Source organism: Dermochelys coriacea, chromosome 10 (genome assembly GCF_009764565.3).
Source record: "Dermochelys coriacea isolate rDerCor1 chromosome 10, rDerCor1.pri.v4, whole genome shotgun sequence".
NCBI classification, from domain to species: Eukaryota; Metazoa; Chordata; order Testudines; family Dermochelyidae; genus Dermochelys; species Dermochelys coriacea.
Genome location: NC_050077.1, coordinates 36,186,607 through 36,204,517, shown reverse-complemented (window position 1 = coordinate 36,204,517; position 17,911 = coordinate 36,186,607). Strand labels below are relative to the sequence as shown.

Genomic DNA, 17,911 nt, shown 5'->3' with positions numbered 1-17,911 from the left:
CAGGTGGGCGGGCAAAGCATTTCACTCAATCAGCCTGGCCCCCAGCCAACCTGAGGCTTACTCAAGGTCCCTGGGGTGGGAGAGAGGGGACACTGTGGCTGCTCAGAGATTATGCAGGGAGTCTTCACTGTTGGCTGGTGCTGCCAGGAGGTAAGAGGGGGGATGTGGATTTTCTGGACATGCAGCAGTGTTGGGGGACAGATCTTGGGGGTAGAGGGAGCTGGCTGCAGGCAGGGCTTCACCCCAGCTCCAGCCTGGCATCACCCCCTGCCCCCTAGTGTGGGTTTCCTGTTCTGTGCAGCAGGCTGTGCTCTGGGGAAGGTTATTAGCAGCTGGTGCTGTGCTGTGATCAAAGGCAGCAGGGCTGTGAGCACTGAGGGGAGCTCCAGCCACCCTCCTGGGGGGATGCCATTAGCAGCTGCTCAGGGGAGCTGCCTCCCAGGGGACCCCAGTATGGAAGGGGGAACAACACCATTGCTGAGGGAGAGCAGCTAATGCAGAAGGTTCTGGCCACAGGCCATGTGGGGTGTGAACATGCATGGGTTGGTGCAAGGCAGCTGGCTTCTTGCGGGGGGGGGGGGTTCTTGGGCGAGTCTGAAAGCTGCCTTATAGCCCAGCTTGGGAGCACAGGCCAAGCTGTGCTGGGGCAGCTTTATTCTTCCAGCAGCCTTGTGCTGAATTGTTGGCTGCTATGGGGCTCAGGAGCCTGCTGCCTTGATGCTGGGTCCAGCCTGGCCCAGAGCAGTAGCAGTTGAAATGAGGCTCCCTCGTGCTTTGAGGGTTCCTGGCTAGTGTGGCTCCAGCCCAGGGCCAGTGGCCACATAGCCCCAAATAGTCCCACCAGTGGGGTCTGAAGGCTTCCCCCTAACTGCTAGAGGGTTCAGTCCTGTTGCTGAAGGGGAAATTTGTCCTCTGCTGTACCTAAAGTTAGAGAGAGCCTGCCACATGTGGGGGTTAATGGAGGCAGCGTTGCCTAGTACATACAGCACTGGTCTGGGACTTAGGGACAATTGGGCAACTCACTTCACTGCCCTGTGCCTCAGTTTCCCCACCTGCAAAAGGGGGGTAATGATACAGACCTTGGGAAAGTGCTGAGATCGATTCCTGGAATGTTCTACAGGGGCGCGAGGTTGTGTTATTGCATCTGGACCTGGCCCACCTTGCAGCAGAAGCCTCCTGGGCCCACCCTATGGCTCTGCACCGAAGGGCCTGTGCCACCGTTTCATTCTGGCAGTTCTCCATAGCCAGGCCAGCTGCTGTTCACCCCATGGCCTCACTGTCTCTATACCAAAGGGGGTGGGAATGGAGCTCTACCCAGAGCAATGCTTCCCCCGGCCTGATCTCTATAAGGACACCTCCCCTTGCAGAGGCAGGAAAAGGGGGAGGGTGATCTGCCTCTTCCAACACTGGGGCTAGGCCCCAGTGAACTACACTTCAGAGTAGTGCCATGGAGCTGGAGTAGCTGGCCTCGTGGAGCTCATGCCATAGCATCCAGGGATGGACTGGTCTGGCCGATGCCTAAAAAAATCTCAGCACCCTTGGCCTGGCAGCTTGGCCGGGAAGGGGCTGGCTCCTCTCTGTTCCCTCCCCCCACCCCCACTTTTTCCCCAGTCCCCTGGAGAGCTCTGCGAGTGGCTGGCTCTGGGCAAGACTAAAGCTCACAGTTTTGTGGGGGTGGTGCTGATTTTTTGATCCCTTTCGCTCTGGCACTCAGGGGAACTCTGAGCCTTTCTCCCAGGGCCTGGTTTCTGGGAGAGTGGGACTGGGACTTTCCAGCCTTCGCTCGCTGCAGCAAGCGCTTCCTGCCCAAGCCAGGACCCAGGCAACATGCTCGCTGTGTCTTCAGACTGCCCGGTGCCATGCACACAAGGGGTGTTGGGCCTGCACAACCCCAGACCCAGGCTAGATAGGCTTGAGTGCCCTCTACTACAAGGGGCTTGAGTGCACCTTTACAAGGGGTGATCTAGATGCAATTGTCTGGCCTGTAGTGAGCACTCCCAGCCCACCCCACCAGGCCAGGTGTGCTCCAGGGGCAGGGCTCACCCCCACACAGAGCAAGGTTAGGTTACTTTGGCCCCTCAGGCAGGGCTGCAAGGGGAGGGGCAGGCAGCGGGAGTGCCTCAGCGAAGGGCTTTCTGCACTTGCAACCTTGGGGCTTTCTTTAGCACCAGGGGGCTCCCCTGCCAGCCCTCTCAGGCCTGCTTAGGAGCATGGCCTCCCTCTGGTCTCTCTGTAGTGTGCCACTGCCCAGCAAGAGGGCAGAGAGCAGGGCAAGACCCACCCCTGCCCCCTGGCAGTTCATCCAAGGTAGCTCCCACCCTGGCCCTGAGCCTTCCCCCACAGAAGCCCAGGGGGGATTTGATGATTTAGCCTAGTCCAAGTGCAGCACCCATCCCGGCCTCTGACAACTGCGCCTCGTGATTGTTCTGAGCACGGGAGAGTCAGCAGCCACCTCCCCGCCGGGTCACGCTTTTATTGGTATAGTCTGGCCTCAAAAGGGTACATGGGGCGAGATTGTGGACAGATAAATTACAGTTAGACAGACAGACATAGGTAGGTTCAGGTAGAATCAGGCTTGTCACCACCACAGCCTAGGAATTAAACCAACTGATTACACTCAGAAAAACTGGGCTGTGGAGGTGGCCATGGGGTTCTGGGTGGGACCCAAGGGGGGAGGGTTTGGGGAGCAGGCAGCTCCCTCAGGGATTGCTCCTGGGTGGCTCATAGCCATGACTGGCTCGAGAGAGGATGGCAGGGACTGTCTATTTAGCCTGACTCTCCCCTTCCTTGGGCTGTGCCTCTAGTCCTGGAACCTGTTGAGGAGCTCACAGGTTTTCTTCTCAATGAGCTCATAGATCTTCTTCACTCGCTTGTCATTAGCAGCTCGGACGTAGCTGTTGGGGTCCAGCATGGCCATGCCATCATGCACCTCCCCCATGATAATGAGGGGCCCATCCTCTGTGGTCATGTTGGGGCAGGGGCAACTCCAGTCCATGTCGCTCAAGGTGACCTCCAGGTACTTGATATTGAAGAACTTGAGGCCCATCTTCTCATCCTTGAGGATGTCCTCGAGGGCGAAGCGGGCAATGCCCGAGTCCTGGTCCTCAATGATCTCCATGAGCCGGCCCACAATGGCAAAATCGCTGCGGCACAGGCTCAGCACCATCTTGCTCTTGAGCCGGCAGGCCTTGCACTGCAGGGTCTTGGGGAAGGGGCAGGCGTCCTCACAGGTCTCCTTGCTCTCAAAGTTGTTGTCATTGCCCTCGCAGCCACCGTAGACGAAGGAGTGGCACTGCTTCATCAGGTGATTGTAGGCCCAGCGGGCCTCCCAGTTCTTGCAAGGCCCCTGCACCATGGGCAGGGTGCACATGTTGATGGCGCTGCTGACGCAGGCCGAGTGGCACGCCTCGTAGGTCTCAAAGTGGTTCTGGTTGGCACCGCAACCGCCGTAGCGGAAGGTGGCGCATGAGCCCTTCTTGGGATCAAAATGCCAGCGCACCTGCTGAGCCTCGCACTCCCTCTTGTCAGGCTCCTTCAGACACTCGGTGGCTGGGACCTGCTGGGTGCTGGGTGCCCTGGGCTCCCCCCCGGAGGGCTCTCTCTTGATGATGGAGAGGGGGAAGTCGGCCCGGAGGAGGCCAGCGGAGTTCCTGGCTGTGCAGGTGTAGATGCCGGCGTCCTCCGGCTGGGCGTTGTAGATGACCAGCTGCCCGATATTCGTGACCACCACGTTGCCATACATCTGGTCAGGCCGCATGATGAAGTTCTCCTGGTGGTCGCTCTGCTTCTCCCAGGTGATGTCCGGCCGGGGCCGCCCACTCACGTCGCAATGGAAGCTGACAGTGCCACCCATGTAGACCGATTGGTGGAAGGGGTTGTTGTAGAGGGCTGGGGGGATGGGCACCTCAGCAGCAGCCCCGGGCGTGGGGTGAGCCGTGGTCTCCAGCGGCACCGGGCTGGTGTTTGGCCAGGTGAAGATGTACTTGCACGGCACCACGCTGAGGCTAATGCCCCGAATACAGGCCTCCGCATCCATGTAGCACTTGTTGTAGTACGTGAGCCCGTCTGAGGCGCATGTGAAGTTGGGCTCCTTCTCACACCTGTCCTTGCACTTGCAGATGGGCTGCCCGTCCCAGATGTCACAGTCTGAGCCCTGCTGGGTGCACACAAAGCTCTCACACGAGGCCTCCTGCGCCAGCTCCAGGGACGAGACGCTGCCGTCAGCATAGCGGGCAGCCACGCAGCTCCGCAGGCCACAGACATTGGTGCAGCACTTCTCAAAGCCTTCACAGTCCTGAGGAGAGCAATCAGCAGCAGGCTTAAAACCAGCATCCTCACTGACATTAATACCCAACCTTTTTACCCTTACATTAGCTGCCTCTCAACCACTTCCACCCACAACTGGAATGCAGCCACCTCTGGGGCAGCATGTTGGAAGCTATTTAACAGCACACAGCAATACTACACTACAAAGATTCTGCATCCATTGGAAACTGCAGGGAGATTTAGGAATGGAATTTCAGCAGGAAACACCTCTGCTTCTTAAGGAAAGCCCCAGAGGAACATGTAGGCCCTCAGTCTTGCATTTCATTGGGCCACTGGAAGATCAAGGCACTGAAGGATCACTCAGGGAAGACAGGGCCATTGCAGAGAAACTAAATGAATTTTTTCCATTGGCCTTCGCTGCAGAAGATATGGGGGAGATCCACAGGTGAGCCATTCTTTTTAGGTGACAAATCTGAGGAACTGTCTCACATTGAGATATTAGTAGAGGAGATTTTGAAACGAATGGGTAAATTAAGCACTAGTAAGTCAGCAGGACCAAATGGATTTCACCCAAGAGTTCTAAAATCTCAAATATGAAATTGCAGAACTAGTAACTGTGGTATGTAACATATCACTTAAATCAGCCTCTGTACCAGATGACTAGAGGATAGCTAATGCAACACCTATTTTTGAAAAAGGCTTCAGAGGTGATCCTGGCAATTACGGGCCGGTAAGCCTAACTTCAGCATCAAGCAAACTGGGTGAAGCTATAGTAAAGAACAGAATTCTCAGACACAGAGATGAACACAACATACGGGGGAAGAGTCAACATGGCTTTTGTAAAGGTAAATCATGCCTCACCAATCTATTAGAATTCTTTGAGGGAGTCAACAAGCATGTGGACAAGGGTGATCCAGTCAATAGAGTACGTGGACTTTCACAAAGCCTTTAACAAGCTCCCTCACCAAAGGCTCATAAGCAAATTAATCAATTGTGGGATAAGAGGGCTCAGTCTAATGGATCAGTATCTGGTTAACTGATAGGAAACAAAGAGTAGGCAGAAATTATTAGTTTTCACAATGGAGAGAGGTAAGTAGTGGGGTCCTCCCCGGATCTGTCCTGGGACCAGTGTTGTTCAACATATTCATATATAATCTGGAAAGGGGGGTTAACAGTAAGATGGCAAAGTTTGCAGATGGTACAAAATCACTCAAGTTAAATCCAAAGCCGACTGCAAAGAGTTACAGAGAGATGTCATAAAACTGAGTGGCTGGCTGACAAAATGGCAGATGAAATTCAATGATGGTAAGTGCAGAGTAATGCATTTTGGAAAAAACTAATCCCAACTATACATACAAAATGATGGGGTCTAAATTAGCTATTACTACTCAAGAAAGGTCTTGGAGTCCTTGTGGACGGTTCTCTGAAAACATCCACTCAGTGTGCAGCAGCAGTCAAAATAGATAGACCATGAGGCATCATTAGGAAAGGGATAGATAATGAGACCGAAAATATCACAATGCTGCTATATAAATTCATAATACACCCACATCTTGAATACTGCCTGCAGTTCTGGCCGCCCCATCTCAAAAAAGATCTATTAGAATTGGACCAGGTGCAGAGAAGGGCAACAAAAATGACTAATGGTATGAAGCAACTTCCGTACGAGGAGAGATTAAAAAGACTGGGACTGTTCAGCTTAGAAAAGAGACGACTTGGAGGGGATGTGAGCGAGGTCTATAAAAACACGACTAGTGTGGAGAACACGAACAGGGGCGTGTTATTTACCCCTGCACGTAAGGCAAGACCTAGGGGTCACCCGATGAAATTAGTAGGCAGCAGGTTTAAAACAAACCTAAGGAAGTACTTCACACAATGCAAGTCAACCTGTGGAACTCATTGCTGGCGGATGTTGTGAAGACCAAAACTATAACTGGGTTCAAAAAAGAGCTAGATAAGTTCCTGGAGGACAGGTCCATCAATGGCTATTCGCCAAGATGGTCAGGGATGCAATCCCATGCTCTGAGTGTCCCTTGCCTATGACTGCCAGAAACTGGGAGTGGAGGACGGGATGTATCTCTCAATAATTGCTCTGTTCTGTTCATTCCCTCTGAAGCATCTGGCACTGGCCACTGTCGGAAGGTACAAATCTGGGCTAGATGCACCATTTGTCTAACCCAGTCTGGCAGTTATTATTAACTGTAATAACTATCTCCTTTGTGCTCTCCTAGCACCTCCCCTCCATGCAGCTCAGCGCACATTACAAACATTCATGACCTCAGCCTCGTGGTTCCATGGGACCATTCTTCGTATTTTACAGATGGGGGGAAATGTAGGCACAGGTGGTGGAGTGCTTTGCCCAAGGGGCACGGGGAGCCAATGGCTGAGCTGGGACTAGAGTCCTGGCGCTCAGTCCTCCAGGCTTCATCATATTCATGAGGCGTGTTCCACAGTGGTTTTCAGCTCTATGGCTTCACACACACACTCCCTGCCCCAAGGCGCTAACAGCCTTTAGTCACAGGCTCCGCCTGTCTGACACCCAGCCGAGCTTCATGGAGCACCCCAGAAGTCAGGATTCTATCCCTGCCCACCGTGAGGCGCTATAACTAGGGCCAGTGGGAGAGAGCAATGGGAACATGCCTGTAAAGTCTGTTGAACCTCACAGGCCTGGGGCAGCTAGGGTTGCAGGTATGCCCCACCCCCAGCTCCCATTGGCCAGTTCCCAACCAATGGGAGTGCGAAGTTGGTGCTAGAGGCAGCGCACAGAGCCCTGTGGGCCCCCCGCCTAGGAGCCAGACCTGCTGGCCGCTTTCAGAACCACTGACCGGACTTCTAATGGCTCAGTTGGTGGTGCTGACCGGAGCCACCAGGGTCCCTTTTCGACCGGACACCTGGCAACCCTACGGGCAGCCCTGGGGAGGGACAGACTGGGGAGTGAGGGCCTAAAAAAATACAGCCCCCTGAAATGCCTGCTCTTTATGCCTTTGGGAGGGTGGACTGGGCACCTGGCAGAATTTGGAAGTTACTGTCTTGCAAGGAGCCGCTGGGAAGAGCCTATTGAGGCTGTTTCCACCCTGCTCTGCAAACCAGCATGAGCCAGCGCCGCCTCCCAGCACCAGTCACCACATGGGGCACATGGCTGGTTGCTCGCCGCACCGTCCCCCTGGAGCTGGCAGTGACTATAATGCGTGTCACACAGGGTCCATGGGCAGAATGCCAGCTTGCTCCCCCTTCCCTCTGATGCAGGTGAGACAGGGCCCCCTTATGTGCACCAGGATCTGGGGGCCCTGCCCCTCCTAGGGGGTCTGAGCCCCTCTCCCTGCTGCCCCATGTGAGAGCCAGGATCTGGGGGGAGTCTGCCCTGCTGGGGGGGTCTGAACCAGACAGAGAAAGGGTGGGCAAAGAAGCAGAGGCACAAAAAGAGCATGTGATTTACCCACGGTCACCCCATAGGTCAGTGGTAGAGCTGGGAATAGAAGCCAGCTCTCATAGTTCAGCGCCCTAACCACTAGGTTACACTGCCTCTCCACTGCAAGCCTCATTGATCCCACAACATACGGCACTCCAGGGACTGCAACCGGCGCCCACATGACACAAAACGAACACCGGCCCAAATACAGTTTAGAGCCTCCCAGGCCAGAGGAGACCACTGGACCATCTAGATTGACTTGGGGATTTTTTCCAGGGGCTGTGAGTGAGAGTCATGCCACCAGGCCATCTGTGGGCCCTGCCTTATGTCTAAACCATGGGGACAAGCCCTGCTGGCTGGCTGGTCCAGGCTGCTTTGCCTACAATCACATCCACACCTTTTGGCCCTTGAGAATTTTGCCCCAAAATCCCTGGCTGATCTGCAGGTGGCTCCTGGCTATTTATTTTCTCTGGCCCAGACCTGCTGGGTCTCCCTGGTTTGACGGATTCATTGTCAGGCCCATGTTAAAGCATCTCCCCCACGGGGGAGGCATTGGCTGCGCCTTTCAAGGAGACGGGTCCTGGCCTGTCTTGCTCAGCCTGCCCAGTCTCCCAAAACAGTCAGTGGGATGAAACTGACCAGCAGCCACAATTCCTCCCCCACTCCTGAGAACTGCAGCAAGCAAATAAAAACCTGCCTGGGTCTGAGCAAGAGGCATCTGCCTGGACAGGCTGAAATCTCATGCCCCAGGAGCCTGGGGATGGGTAAGGCTGCAGAACAGGCCCTTGGCTCCTAGGTGTTAACCAGGACATCACCGCAAGCCAGTAGGTGTGCACAAACCTGCCCCCCAGCCTGTGTGTTAATGCAGGGGGTGGGGGTGGGGGTGGAGGTGGGGGGGGCGCAGTGAATAATCCCTCAGGACTTGTAACCCTGAGTGCTTGTGCAGCATCTTACACCAGAGGATCAGTGACCCCATTGGCCAGGCCTTGACCCCCGAGTGCCAGGGTCATGGTTTGAGCCTGGAGAGGGGAGGCTGAGCTCACCTGGTCAGTGTGGCACTCCCGTTCGCAGGTGCTCTGGGCATCCACCCACAGGTTGGGGTTCAGTTGGTTGGGGCACACCCCCAGATGACTCATTCGGATTGGCTGCAGGCTGGCGCTCTCAGCCAGGACAGGCAGTAGAGACAGGAGCAGTGTGGCCAGCATGGGGTCGGGCTGACCTGCCTCCCGGAGCTGGAGCTCCCCTTTTTTCCTCTTTAATTCCCTTCCTCCGAAGCAACAGGAAGGCATCGATTCACACCAGGCTCTCTCTCCCAGCCAGGAGGGCTCTTCACCTTGCACAGCTCCTGACACAAAAAGAATCACATCCAAAAAGCAACCGGGCACGTGCAGAACCCGGAACTCTGGCTCTACTGTGCCCAGGGCAAGCTCCGCATGGGCTCTCCAGAAACGACGCCCGACGCACGGTCTGTTTCAGGGGCTGCTCGCTGGCTGCAGAGCCCCCCGAGGCCCTTTAAAGGTCATCTCCCAGCAAAGGATTTCTGAGAGATCCCAGGGCTCGTGCCTCTGGGGGAGGGGGACCGTTAGAAGAAGAGATTCATGCAAAGAAAGGGGAGAATGGATCCATCCATGCAGTTCCCAGATCCCCCCTGACTTCATCCAGCTGGTTTCCCAAGGAGTTTGTTAAACCCCAGCCTCAATGGGTGTTTGATTCGCAGCCAGGGCTTGAAGCGTGGCTTTAGCCCTCTTGGGTGAGTGGAGCAGTGGAGTATCCCACCGAGTGGCTGTGAGCCTGGTCTGGGGTGTGCCTGTGTGTGTCTGTGGTGTGGGGAGGAGAGGGGAGGGGAGGGGCGGGGAGGGAGGCAGGCATGTAACCTGAGTCCACTCCTCTCTCACGGATGCGTCTGGGTGTTTGGAATGGAAAAGCCGCTGACCTCAGACTCTAACCCTGTCTGAGCTGATCGACTGGGCAAACAGTGGGAGAACATCAAAAGGCCTGTGGAGCCTCCAAAGAGCGAGAGGGAAAGGGGGGGAACCTCCAGCTAGGGAGTGAATTCTTACGGGATGAGAAAATCGCCCCAGCACGTTGCCCATTTGGAGTGTGATTGACCATGCCAGGCCCAGTAGCAAGAGACAAGCCCAGACCTTTCGCCAGGTGCCTGAGCTGTTCCCCCTGCTTCCTTTTAATTGGAAAGCTGTTTCCAGGGGACTATTTAGGGCTGGAGTGGCGCTCTCTGGGCTCTGTTTCAAAGGGCTGCCAGATACCATGGTGATGGGCACCATATGAGAACCCGAACTCAGGAAGTGAGCTCCAGCAACTAACACTCTGTGTTTTGATGGGGCCCAACTTGTGCCAAGGAGGGTGGCCCTACAGACATTCAAGTGACTGCTGCTGCCAGGGCAATCCACGGGCGATGACTTTGCTGAGCAACAACCCAGCTAAGTTGCTCTGAAGGGCAGGGGGAGTTGCTCAGGGACAGTGTCTGTGCTTAGCCATGGCTGCGGGAGCAAGCCAGTGCACAATGCCTGCTCACCACGGGGCTGCAGTGCATTGTTACACTGCTAATCCCAAGGCCATTCACAGCCAGCTCAGGGGCTGCATTGAAAGCTCGGGAGCTTCAGCCTGTGGACACATCAGGACTGACCCAGTCCTGCGACAGAGGCAGGCCCGTTTGCTACCTCGGCCCCTGTTGGGTGACTGGAGCCAGGAAATAGATAGTCACCTACTCATCACATGTACCATCCACCACCCCATGCAGCACACTAGGAAATGACCACCATACCTAGGGAGAAATCCTGGACTGATGTCTATTGGAGTTTGGCCATTGACTTGCTGGGGGCCCAGCTTACATAGTTTTCCACCCACAGATCTGCCAGGCCATCGCCGAGGGTCCAGCACTGTTATCCACACTGGGAAACAGGAGCCTCAGGGAGGTCAAGCGATGCTAGGGGCAGCTGACCAAGGCCTCCTATAGTACACAGCGAGGCAGAATTTCAAGCCTTCCTAGCCAAAGAGGAAGCTGCGATACCTGGAGCTTTGTTCATCTGGTCCCCATTGCCCATAGTTGGCAAGCCAAGGAGCTGGAGTGTGAGGGCTGCACCCAGATCTGGAGAGGAGGGACTGTGTATGTCTAATGGAGAAACCCAGTCAAAATGGCGTGTGCTGTGTCTAATGCACCCATCTTCCGCCCAGCACACGCACACCTGCTACCAGGGGCTACATCCTTGAGACACGGGAACAACATGTGACCACCTCTGGTCAAGCCTTTGCTGGATCTAATGGTCGTAAGGAGCAGCCGATGACCTGGCTTCCAGAGGCATGATGAAGACTAGCTCGCTGCCCAAGAGATGGCTTGGCTCAAAGGATCAGCACCTTGGAGTGACAGAGGAATCTCTTTAATGAGACCAGCGGGATCAGCACGTGGCTGGATGCCAGCAATGCCAATGGAGAAGGAGAAGATGGTGACATGGTAGCGGACTGAGCATGGGTTTGGGAGCCAGGGATTCCTGATTTATTTTCCCCAGCTCTACTCTGGACTGCCCAGGTGATCCTGAGCAGTCACTGCCCATCTCTGGGCCTCAGTTTCCGCATCCATAAACAAAGCTAACAATCCTGATCTCCCCCCAGGAGAGCTATGAAGTCTCGTTCGTGTTTGCACAGCCCTCCTGGTTATAAAGGGCTAAGTGCCATTGTTATTACTCTAGACGAACAGCCCGGCCCTGACGACAGCTGCAGCCCGTGCAGGAGGGATGGATTTGGAAAGTATGTCTGTGGGTTTAAGGCAGAAGCCTTTACAATACTGTAATAAATTCACAGCCCCTGGGATGCCTCACAGTTGTTGCTATAGGGCACACTCTGGTCAATCACAGCACTACACAACAGCAGCAGGGCTAGGACTCAGCTCCTCCATCCCCAAAAGTGCAGGCCTCTACCACTTGAGCTAAAGGACAATAGCCAGCATAGGGCTCATGACACACAGTGGAGCTATGCTGACCCCATCCAGTAGAGGGCAGTGGTAACACATACTTACTAACCAGTTTACTACAGTACAACAGAGTGCAAGGGCGTTAGATCCAGCATTTAGCTGTGACCCTGTCCATCACTGGTACTAATACAGCCCTTCTGACTATAGTATCTGAGCACAATCTGTGGTGTATTTATCCTCACCCCATTGCTGGAAGGTGTGGCTGGGCTCTTGTATCCATTGTACAGCTGGGGTGCTAAGGGACAGAGAGATGTCAAGGCCCGTCTACCTTGGGAAATTGACCAGCAGCTATTGTGGAATTAAAGTCACTTGTATTCTGGAATTGAGCCAAGTGGCCATAATGGGATTAACTGGGTTCCCAAGGTATTGTGGGCTGGAGCTGTGCTCCCCTCCCGTTTTGTGATGCAGCTGAATGAAGCAGTGAGATCCCCACCTGCAGTCCTGGGAGGAGAGAGTTTGTTTTTGTTGCTTTGAGCAGCCCCTTTACAATAGTCATTATTGCAGAAGAGCTTATTTTGGTCGATTTCCCCTTGCATGTAAGGCCCAAGGCCACTCTAGTCTCCCAAATCTTAGGCTAGTGCACTAATCACTGCTCCGTCCTTCCTCTTGGGGAGGCCTCCCACCTGACTGCAGCTGTGGTTTCCAAATACCAGTGACCTCCTCTGCCCAGAAATACACAAGCAATCATTTCCCCACAGCTCAGAAATATCCTGCTCCGACAGAGATCAAGTGATAAGCAAACCAACAGCAACGACTTTAAAGCCAACTTCTCCAGGTCACGCTGGTTGTGTGTCACTGCCAGAATGAGTGACTTGTTAGCTGACTCAGGCCCCTTCCTGGTAAACATCCTGTATGGGTCCCAGGATGAAACCAGCAGGAGGAAACCATTTCACCCATCCCTTTGGCTCCAGAAGAAGCGATTTCACAACTGCAGGTTCTGAGAATTAAGGATGAAATTAACAACACAGAGAATAAGGCATTTGGAATTGACAGAAATTAGCTCCTTGCTAGTAACTTGTAACAGCAAGTTTCCCTAGAGTGTATACTGAGTGAAATCCAAGGAAGATGCCACTATTATCTAAGAGACTGCGCCGAAGTCTCGCCGCACATGTCCTGGTCCTGCAATTGGATCAGCACAAATGGACCGCTGGGGCCAATGCAGAGCAGAATTGAAAGCAATGGGTCTCTGCAAAGGTGCAGGGATCTGCCCACATGGATCCAACTGCAGGATCAGGGCCCTAGTGACTCCAATTCTGCTTCAAATTCATCCCGTTAAGCAACTTGGTTTTTTTGGGGTCGGTCCCATAAACCAGGATTCACTGCTCCCATCTAGGAATTCCTTCTCCCAGCACTGAAATGCAGCAACTTCTGAGGTGAGATGTGGCAACTCTAGGTGAGATATACTATTTTAAAGGGGGCCTTAAAATAACATAGTAATAAAAATGACTATTTCTAGAGACCCACCCAGATCCATGCAAACGGGACCATCATGGCATCATGCATTGCAATTACACCCTGTCAAACAACTTTACAAATCACTTCGTGCTATTGCAGCCAAGCACTTTGGAAAGGATAGTTCAGTAGGGTGTGGATTTGGGCCCCCTTGAATAGAGAGGATTTCCTGCATCTATCTGAGGGACTAATACGGACCCCATTACGGTAATAACCTCACAAACCCCTTTTAAGATACCCTGCCCTATTATCCCCATTGTACAGTTGTGGGAACAGAGGCACAGAGATTCAGGCCCTGCCTCCACAAGGAGATTGACCAGTAGAGCAACTGCAGAGTGAGCTATTCTGCCACAGCTTTGTCATTCAATTTCCCCAGGTAGACAAGACCCGCCCAAGGTCACACAGGAAGCCTGTGACAGAGCAGGGAGTTAGAAGCAGGCCTCTCAAAGCCACGGTGCTAAGCACAGAACCAGAGATTAGGCCTCACCGCCTCCCTGTGGGACAGATCAATGTCTCCTTAGAGATGGGGGAACTGTGGCATACAGAGGCAAAGGGGTTTGGTCAAGGTCATGTCCCCAGCAGAGGCGGGGATAGAATCTGAGCTTGCTGACCCCTATCCTGTGAATTACCCACCAAAACGCCCTCTTCCAAGTGAAACAAACTGTGACCAAGCTGCCTCACCACATTCAGCTTCCACTCACTGGACAGGTGGGATCTGTGCCCATCGTTCCCGCAGTGATTGACCAGAAGCCACTCAGGGGAGGCCCCGAACTCCCCACCCTCCCCTGGGAAGAATCCAAATTAACCTGAGTTTAGATAGTAACTTCCATGCTGCCTGTGACAAAAGCACTTTCCGCCTTTGAGAGACTGTAAGTAAATAATTAACTAGAAATGATACATGGCATATGGGAATTGCCAGGCTGGATCTGACATGGCCAGTACCACCTGTTTCAGAGAAAGGTGCGAGAACCCTGCAGTATTAATCTCATCTAGCTCTTACATAGCACTTTGCATCCATAGAGCTCCAGGTGCTTTACAGACGAGGTCAGTATCATCATCCCCATTTTACATGAGTAAACTGAGGTTAAGTGAAGTGACTAACCCAAGGTCACCCAGCAGGACAGAGTCAGAGCTGAGAAAAGACACCCACCCACCTTGGTTTTATCTTAATCCCAAATAGTTAGAGATTGGTTTTATGGCTCTTCCCACATTGTTTTGGTGGCATTACCTATCCTGCCCCTGGATCTTCTGGTTATCCTTATGACTCTTTGAATCTTGCTAAGTAGGGTGTGGATTTGGGCCCACCAAATTCCACCACCCTCCATTACAGACCAGACTCCCCCACCCACCACTGTTGCTGCAGACCCTCGGGTTTGGGTAAGGAGGTGCTGGAAGGCAGGCCTTGCAACTGGACAGAGTTATGGTTGTGGTGCACTCACTGTGGCAGAGGTACTCCAGCTAGTGGAACGAGGTGTGTCTGTGGAAGAGGGAGCAGAAGGCATGGGCTATTGGGAACCTCAACTTTTCATTGCCTTGCTGTAGGCTGTTAAGAGCATGCTTGTCTGGAATGTCGCCTGTCTTCTCGTAGCACCTGGAGTCCCATCCAAGACTGGGCTCCATCATGCTTAGCAAGCTACAAATAGAATAGGTTTCAGAGTAGCAGCCGTGTTAGTCTGTATTCGCAAAAAGAAAAGGAGTACTTGTGGCACCTTAGAGACTAACAAATGTAAAGTCTCTAAGGTGCCACAAGTACTCCTTTTCTTTTTACAAATAGAATAGAAATTGGACCCTTCCCCGAGGAGTTTACATGGTCACTATACTGCAGACAGTGGGAGCTTGGAACATTATGCCAACAACAAGGAGAACATTCAAATCCTCTTGCCCCACTGGAGCTAAAGGAGAATTTATGTTGGCTACTAGCAGTATAAGGTCTATGACACATTGTTGAGCAGTTCTGATTCCATCCAGTAGAAGGCAGTAGTAGCACCGAGAGATTACCCTGCTCTCTGCAATATTTACAGAATAGCAGAACACAGGGTACATACGATAAATGGGTTATGAGCAGGAGAAAGCAATTGAGAGTTCTAGACAGGCATGTTAACATGTGAGCAGAGTGCAGGCCAAGAGCCAAATGTGCCCCGGCATACTGACCCCAAGCTAGCGACCCGCAGTGTGGGTGGAGAGAACAGATGTGCGCTCTGGGGCAGCCACTGCCAGAGTGTGTGACACAAACACAGTGACCTTGACTCTGTTTTGATATTTGACGTGCATCTCACTCCCCCCAAACAGCCGGCTTTGCCAGAGAAATTGCTCACACGGCCTCGGGTAACCTGCCCTGGCCACATGTGTCTGTATTATACTACGTGTGGCCATTATCAGCACAACCTAGAGGTGGCAAAGGAGGGACAGGAGAGGAACTCCCTGCAAGAACAGAGCTGGGGTTGGCTCACTAACCCTGGAGGCTTGAGCCCAGCACCCCAGAACAGGTATGGAGGCAGTGGAGTGGGGGGAGCCTGCACACTGCCAACACACCTCAACCTTGACCTGAATCAGCCCCTTCTAGGGGGACCTTGGAGCATCTCCATAACCTTGCCAGTCTTTGGCTTTTCTGCAGGCAATGCCAACATGACAAGGCTGCTGCATGGAATTCGAATGGCTCAGCTGTGTCATAGGCCTCATACTGCTAAAAGTGGAGAGAGAGTCTCTTTTAATGGAAATGGCAGGGATCCTACGGGGCACTGACAGCTCATTTTAGCTAGGCTACCAAGCAGCCATTGGATGGAAACAAGACTCAGATAGGCTCAGCCTGGTCCAGTAAAGGAGCAAAACTCCATGTCCCCTCACTGATCCCTGGAGCTATCAAGCCCCACCTTCAATTTCCATCTGATTTCTGTCCATGAGCTTGGATTGCCCTAGTCTGTGGAGATGCCTAGTGGAGGCAGGGCAGTGAACCTCTGACATATGTTAAACGGATCAAGGTAACACTTGTTAAGGACACACTGCCTTTTCTCTGCTGGCCTTAACACACATTGGCTAGACTAGGATTTACAAGGTGGTAGTTAAGGACAGGACAGGGAAGGGTGGGTCCTACTGCCCCAAGGGAACTTACAGGTGTTTTCATGGCCCACGCACACTAAAGCAGTTGTGATGGTTTCAGCAACACCTCCACAACGGCTGTCTTTGACACCTGGAGCTAGGCCTGAGTGGCCCTTGCTCAGCAGGGAGGTAAATGGGAAACCTGGTGCTCTGGCAAATGGTTGCCTTCACATAGTTCATGCAACTTGTTCTATGATAAGAAAGGAAGGTTTATGGGCTGTGACAGCACCGCACTTCTGCTGGCTCAGTTTGGCCGTGATAAGAGTGTCACTAACTGTTCTCTGCCAGCAGTAGATTAAAGGGTGTGTTCACCTCCGGGGCACACTACTCAGAGAGAACCAGTCCAATCCGAGACAATCGTGGACAGCGGAAAAGGCACGGTCCTTCCTGCAACACTGACAAACGCAGGCTAAGGGCTGAGCTGAGACTCACAGACTCATTTCACTTGTGGCAGTTCAGATTCATAGTCCATGAAGGCTAGTTCAGGGAGTTTTCCACTCTGAACTGCCTGTCTTTCAGGGCCATTGACAGGACAGCGGTATGGTGGACACCGGGGCCCCTTTGGATGCAGGGGTGATAGGGCTTCCTGTGTTTACACACGAGCAGCAGTGGTATTGGGAGGAAGAATATACTAAGGTGAGCTACTGTTACTAGTTGACACAGTTCTACAACCGTGCTTGCATAGCGCCCTTATGTCATTGGCTCACTCTCTTACTTGGGGAGTGAGACACTCAAAAACGCAGGCTGCATTAAGCAGCCCAGCTCCTAACCCTGCACGGTGCACATGGGTAGCATATCCACAGCTGGGAAATACCTACCTTTGGATCAGTGCTAGGGTAGTCTGGCTGGGTCACAGACCCGCTACAGGTACAGGCCCTAGTAGACCCATTGACCCCTTATGGGGGACTCCCTTCCCTGGAGTGATTCCCCACTGCCCTTGCACACGCGGTGGGTAAATGGGCTGGATTTGTGTCTAGCTGGGCAGCACCCCACCTGTCCACTCTGTCCTCCTGCTAGCATCACTTCACCCCTGTCTGAGCTGAACCTCTGCCCCCGGCTCTTATCCCTGTCCTCAGCCAGATGCCAGTGAAAGCAGAGCACTGCGCTGTCCTGGAGACCGAGAGCTGGGTGCCAAGCCAACAGCCTCAGTTCTTCCCCTCCACCCCACCACAGCCTGGCCCACAAGAAGAGGAGGTGACAGGGCCAAGCCTTGCAGACTCCATGAGAGCACCAGGGCAGGTGAGCAATTGCCTGAGTCTGGGGCCTCTTAAATTAAACGTCTGTTCCTGCCAGGGGCTGCTGGCAGGTGACCACCACCTCCTGGCAGACGGAACCGTAGGCAGGCAGTGGGGCTCCCAGGATCAGCCCAGCTCCCTGCTGTGCTCAGTTCCTGGGAATAGTCAACCAAGCCAGCGCAGGCTCTAGCACATGCACAGGCTGTGAAAGATGGCCCAGGCCTCCCAACTCACCTCCCCTGCCCAGTGACACCTTAAATGACTGCTTCTTGGAGCAGCTAGTCCTGGAATCCACAACAGAAGAGGCAATTCTTGATTTAGTCCTAAGTGCAGCACAGGATCAAGTCCAAGAGGTGAATAGAGCTGGACCACTTAGTAATAGTGACCATCATATTACATTTAACATCTCTGTGGCAGGGAAAACACCACAGCAACCCACCACTCTAGCATTTAATTTAAGCAAGGGGG

At 53.4% G+C, this 17,911-nt stretch overlaps 1 protein-coding gene across 1 annotated transcript; it reads right to left on the bottom strand.

The window, feature by feature from the left end:
- Positions 1-2,425: 2,425 nt before the first annotated feature.
- On the bottom strand, positions 2,426-8,987 carry WFIKKN1 (WAP, follistatin/kazal, immunoglobulin, kunitz and netrin domain containing 1). Its single transcript, XM_038418599.2, has 2 exons — positions 8,719-8,987; positions 2,426-4,294 (listed from the first exon to the last, which is right to left on the bottom strand). Exons 1-2 carry the CDS (start codon positions 8,962-8,964, stop codon positions 2,801-2,803), a joined length of 1,740 nt encoding a protein of 579 aa, XP_038274527.2. The 5' UTR covers positions 8,965-8,987; the 3' UTR covers positions 2,426-2,800.
- Positions 8,988-17,911: the final 8,924 nt, after the last annotated feature.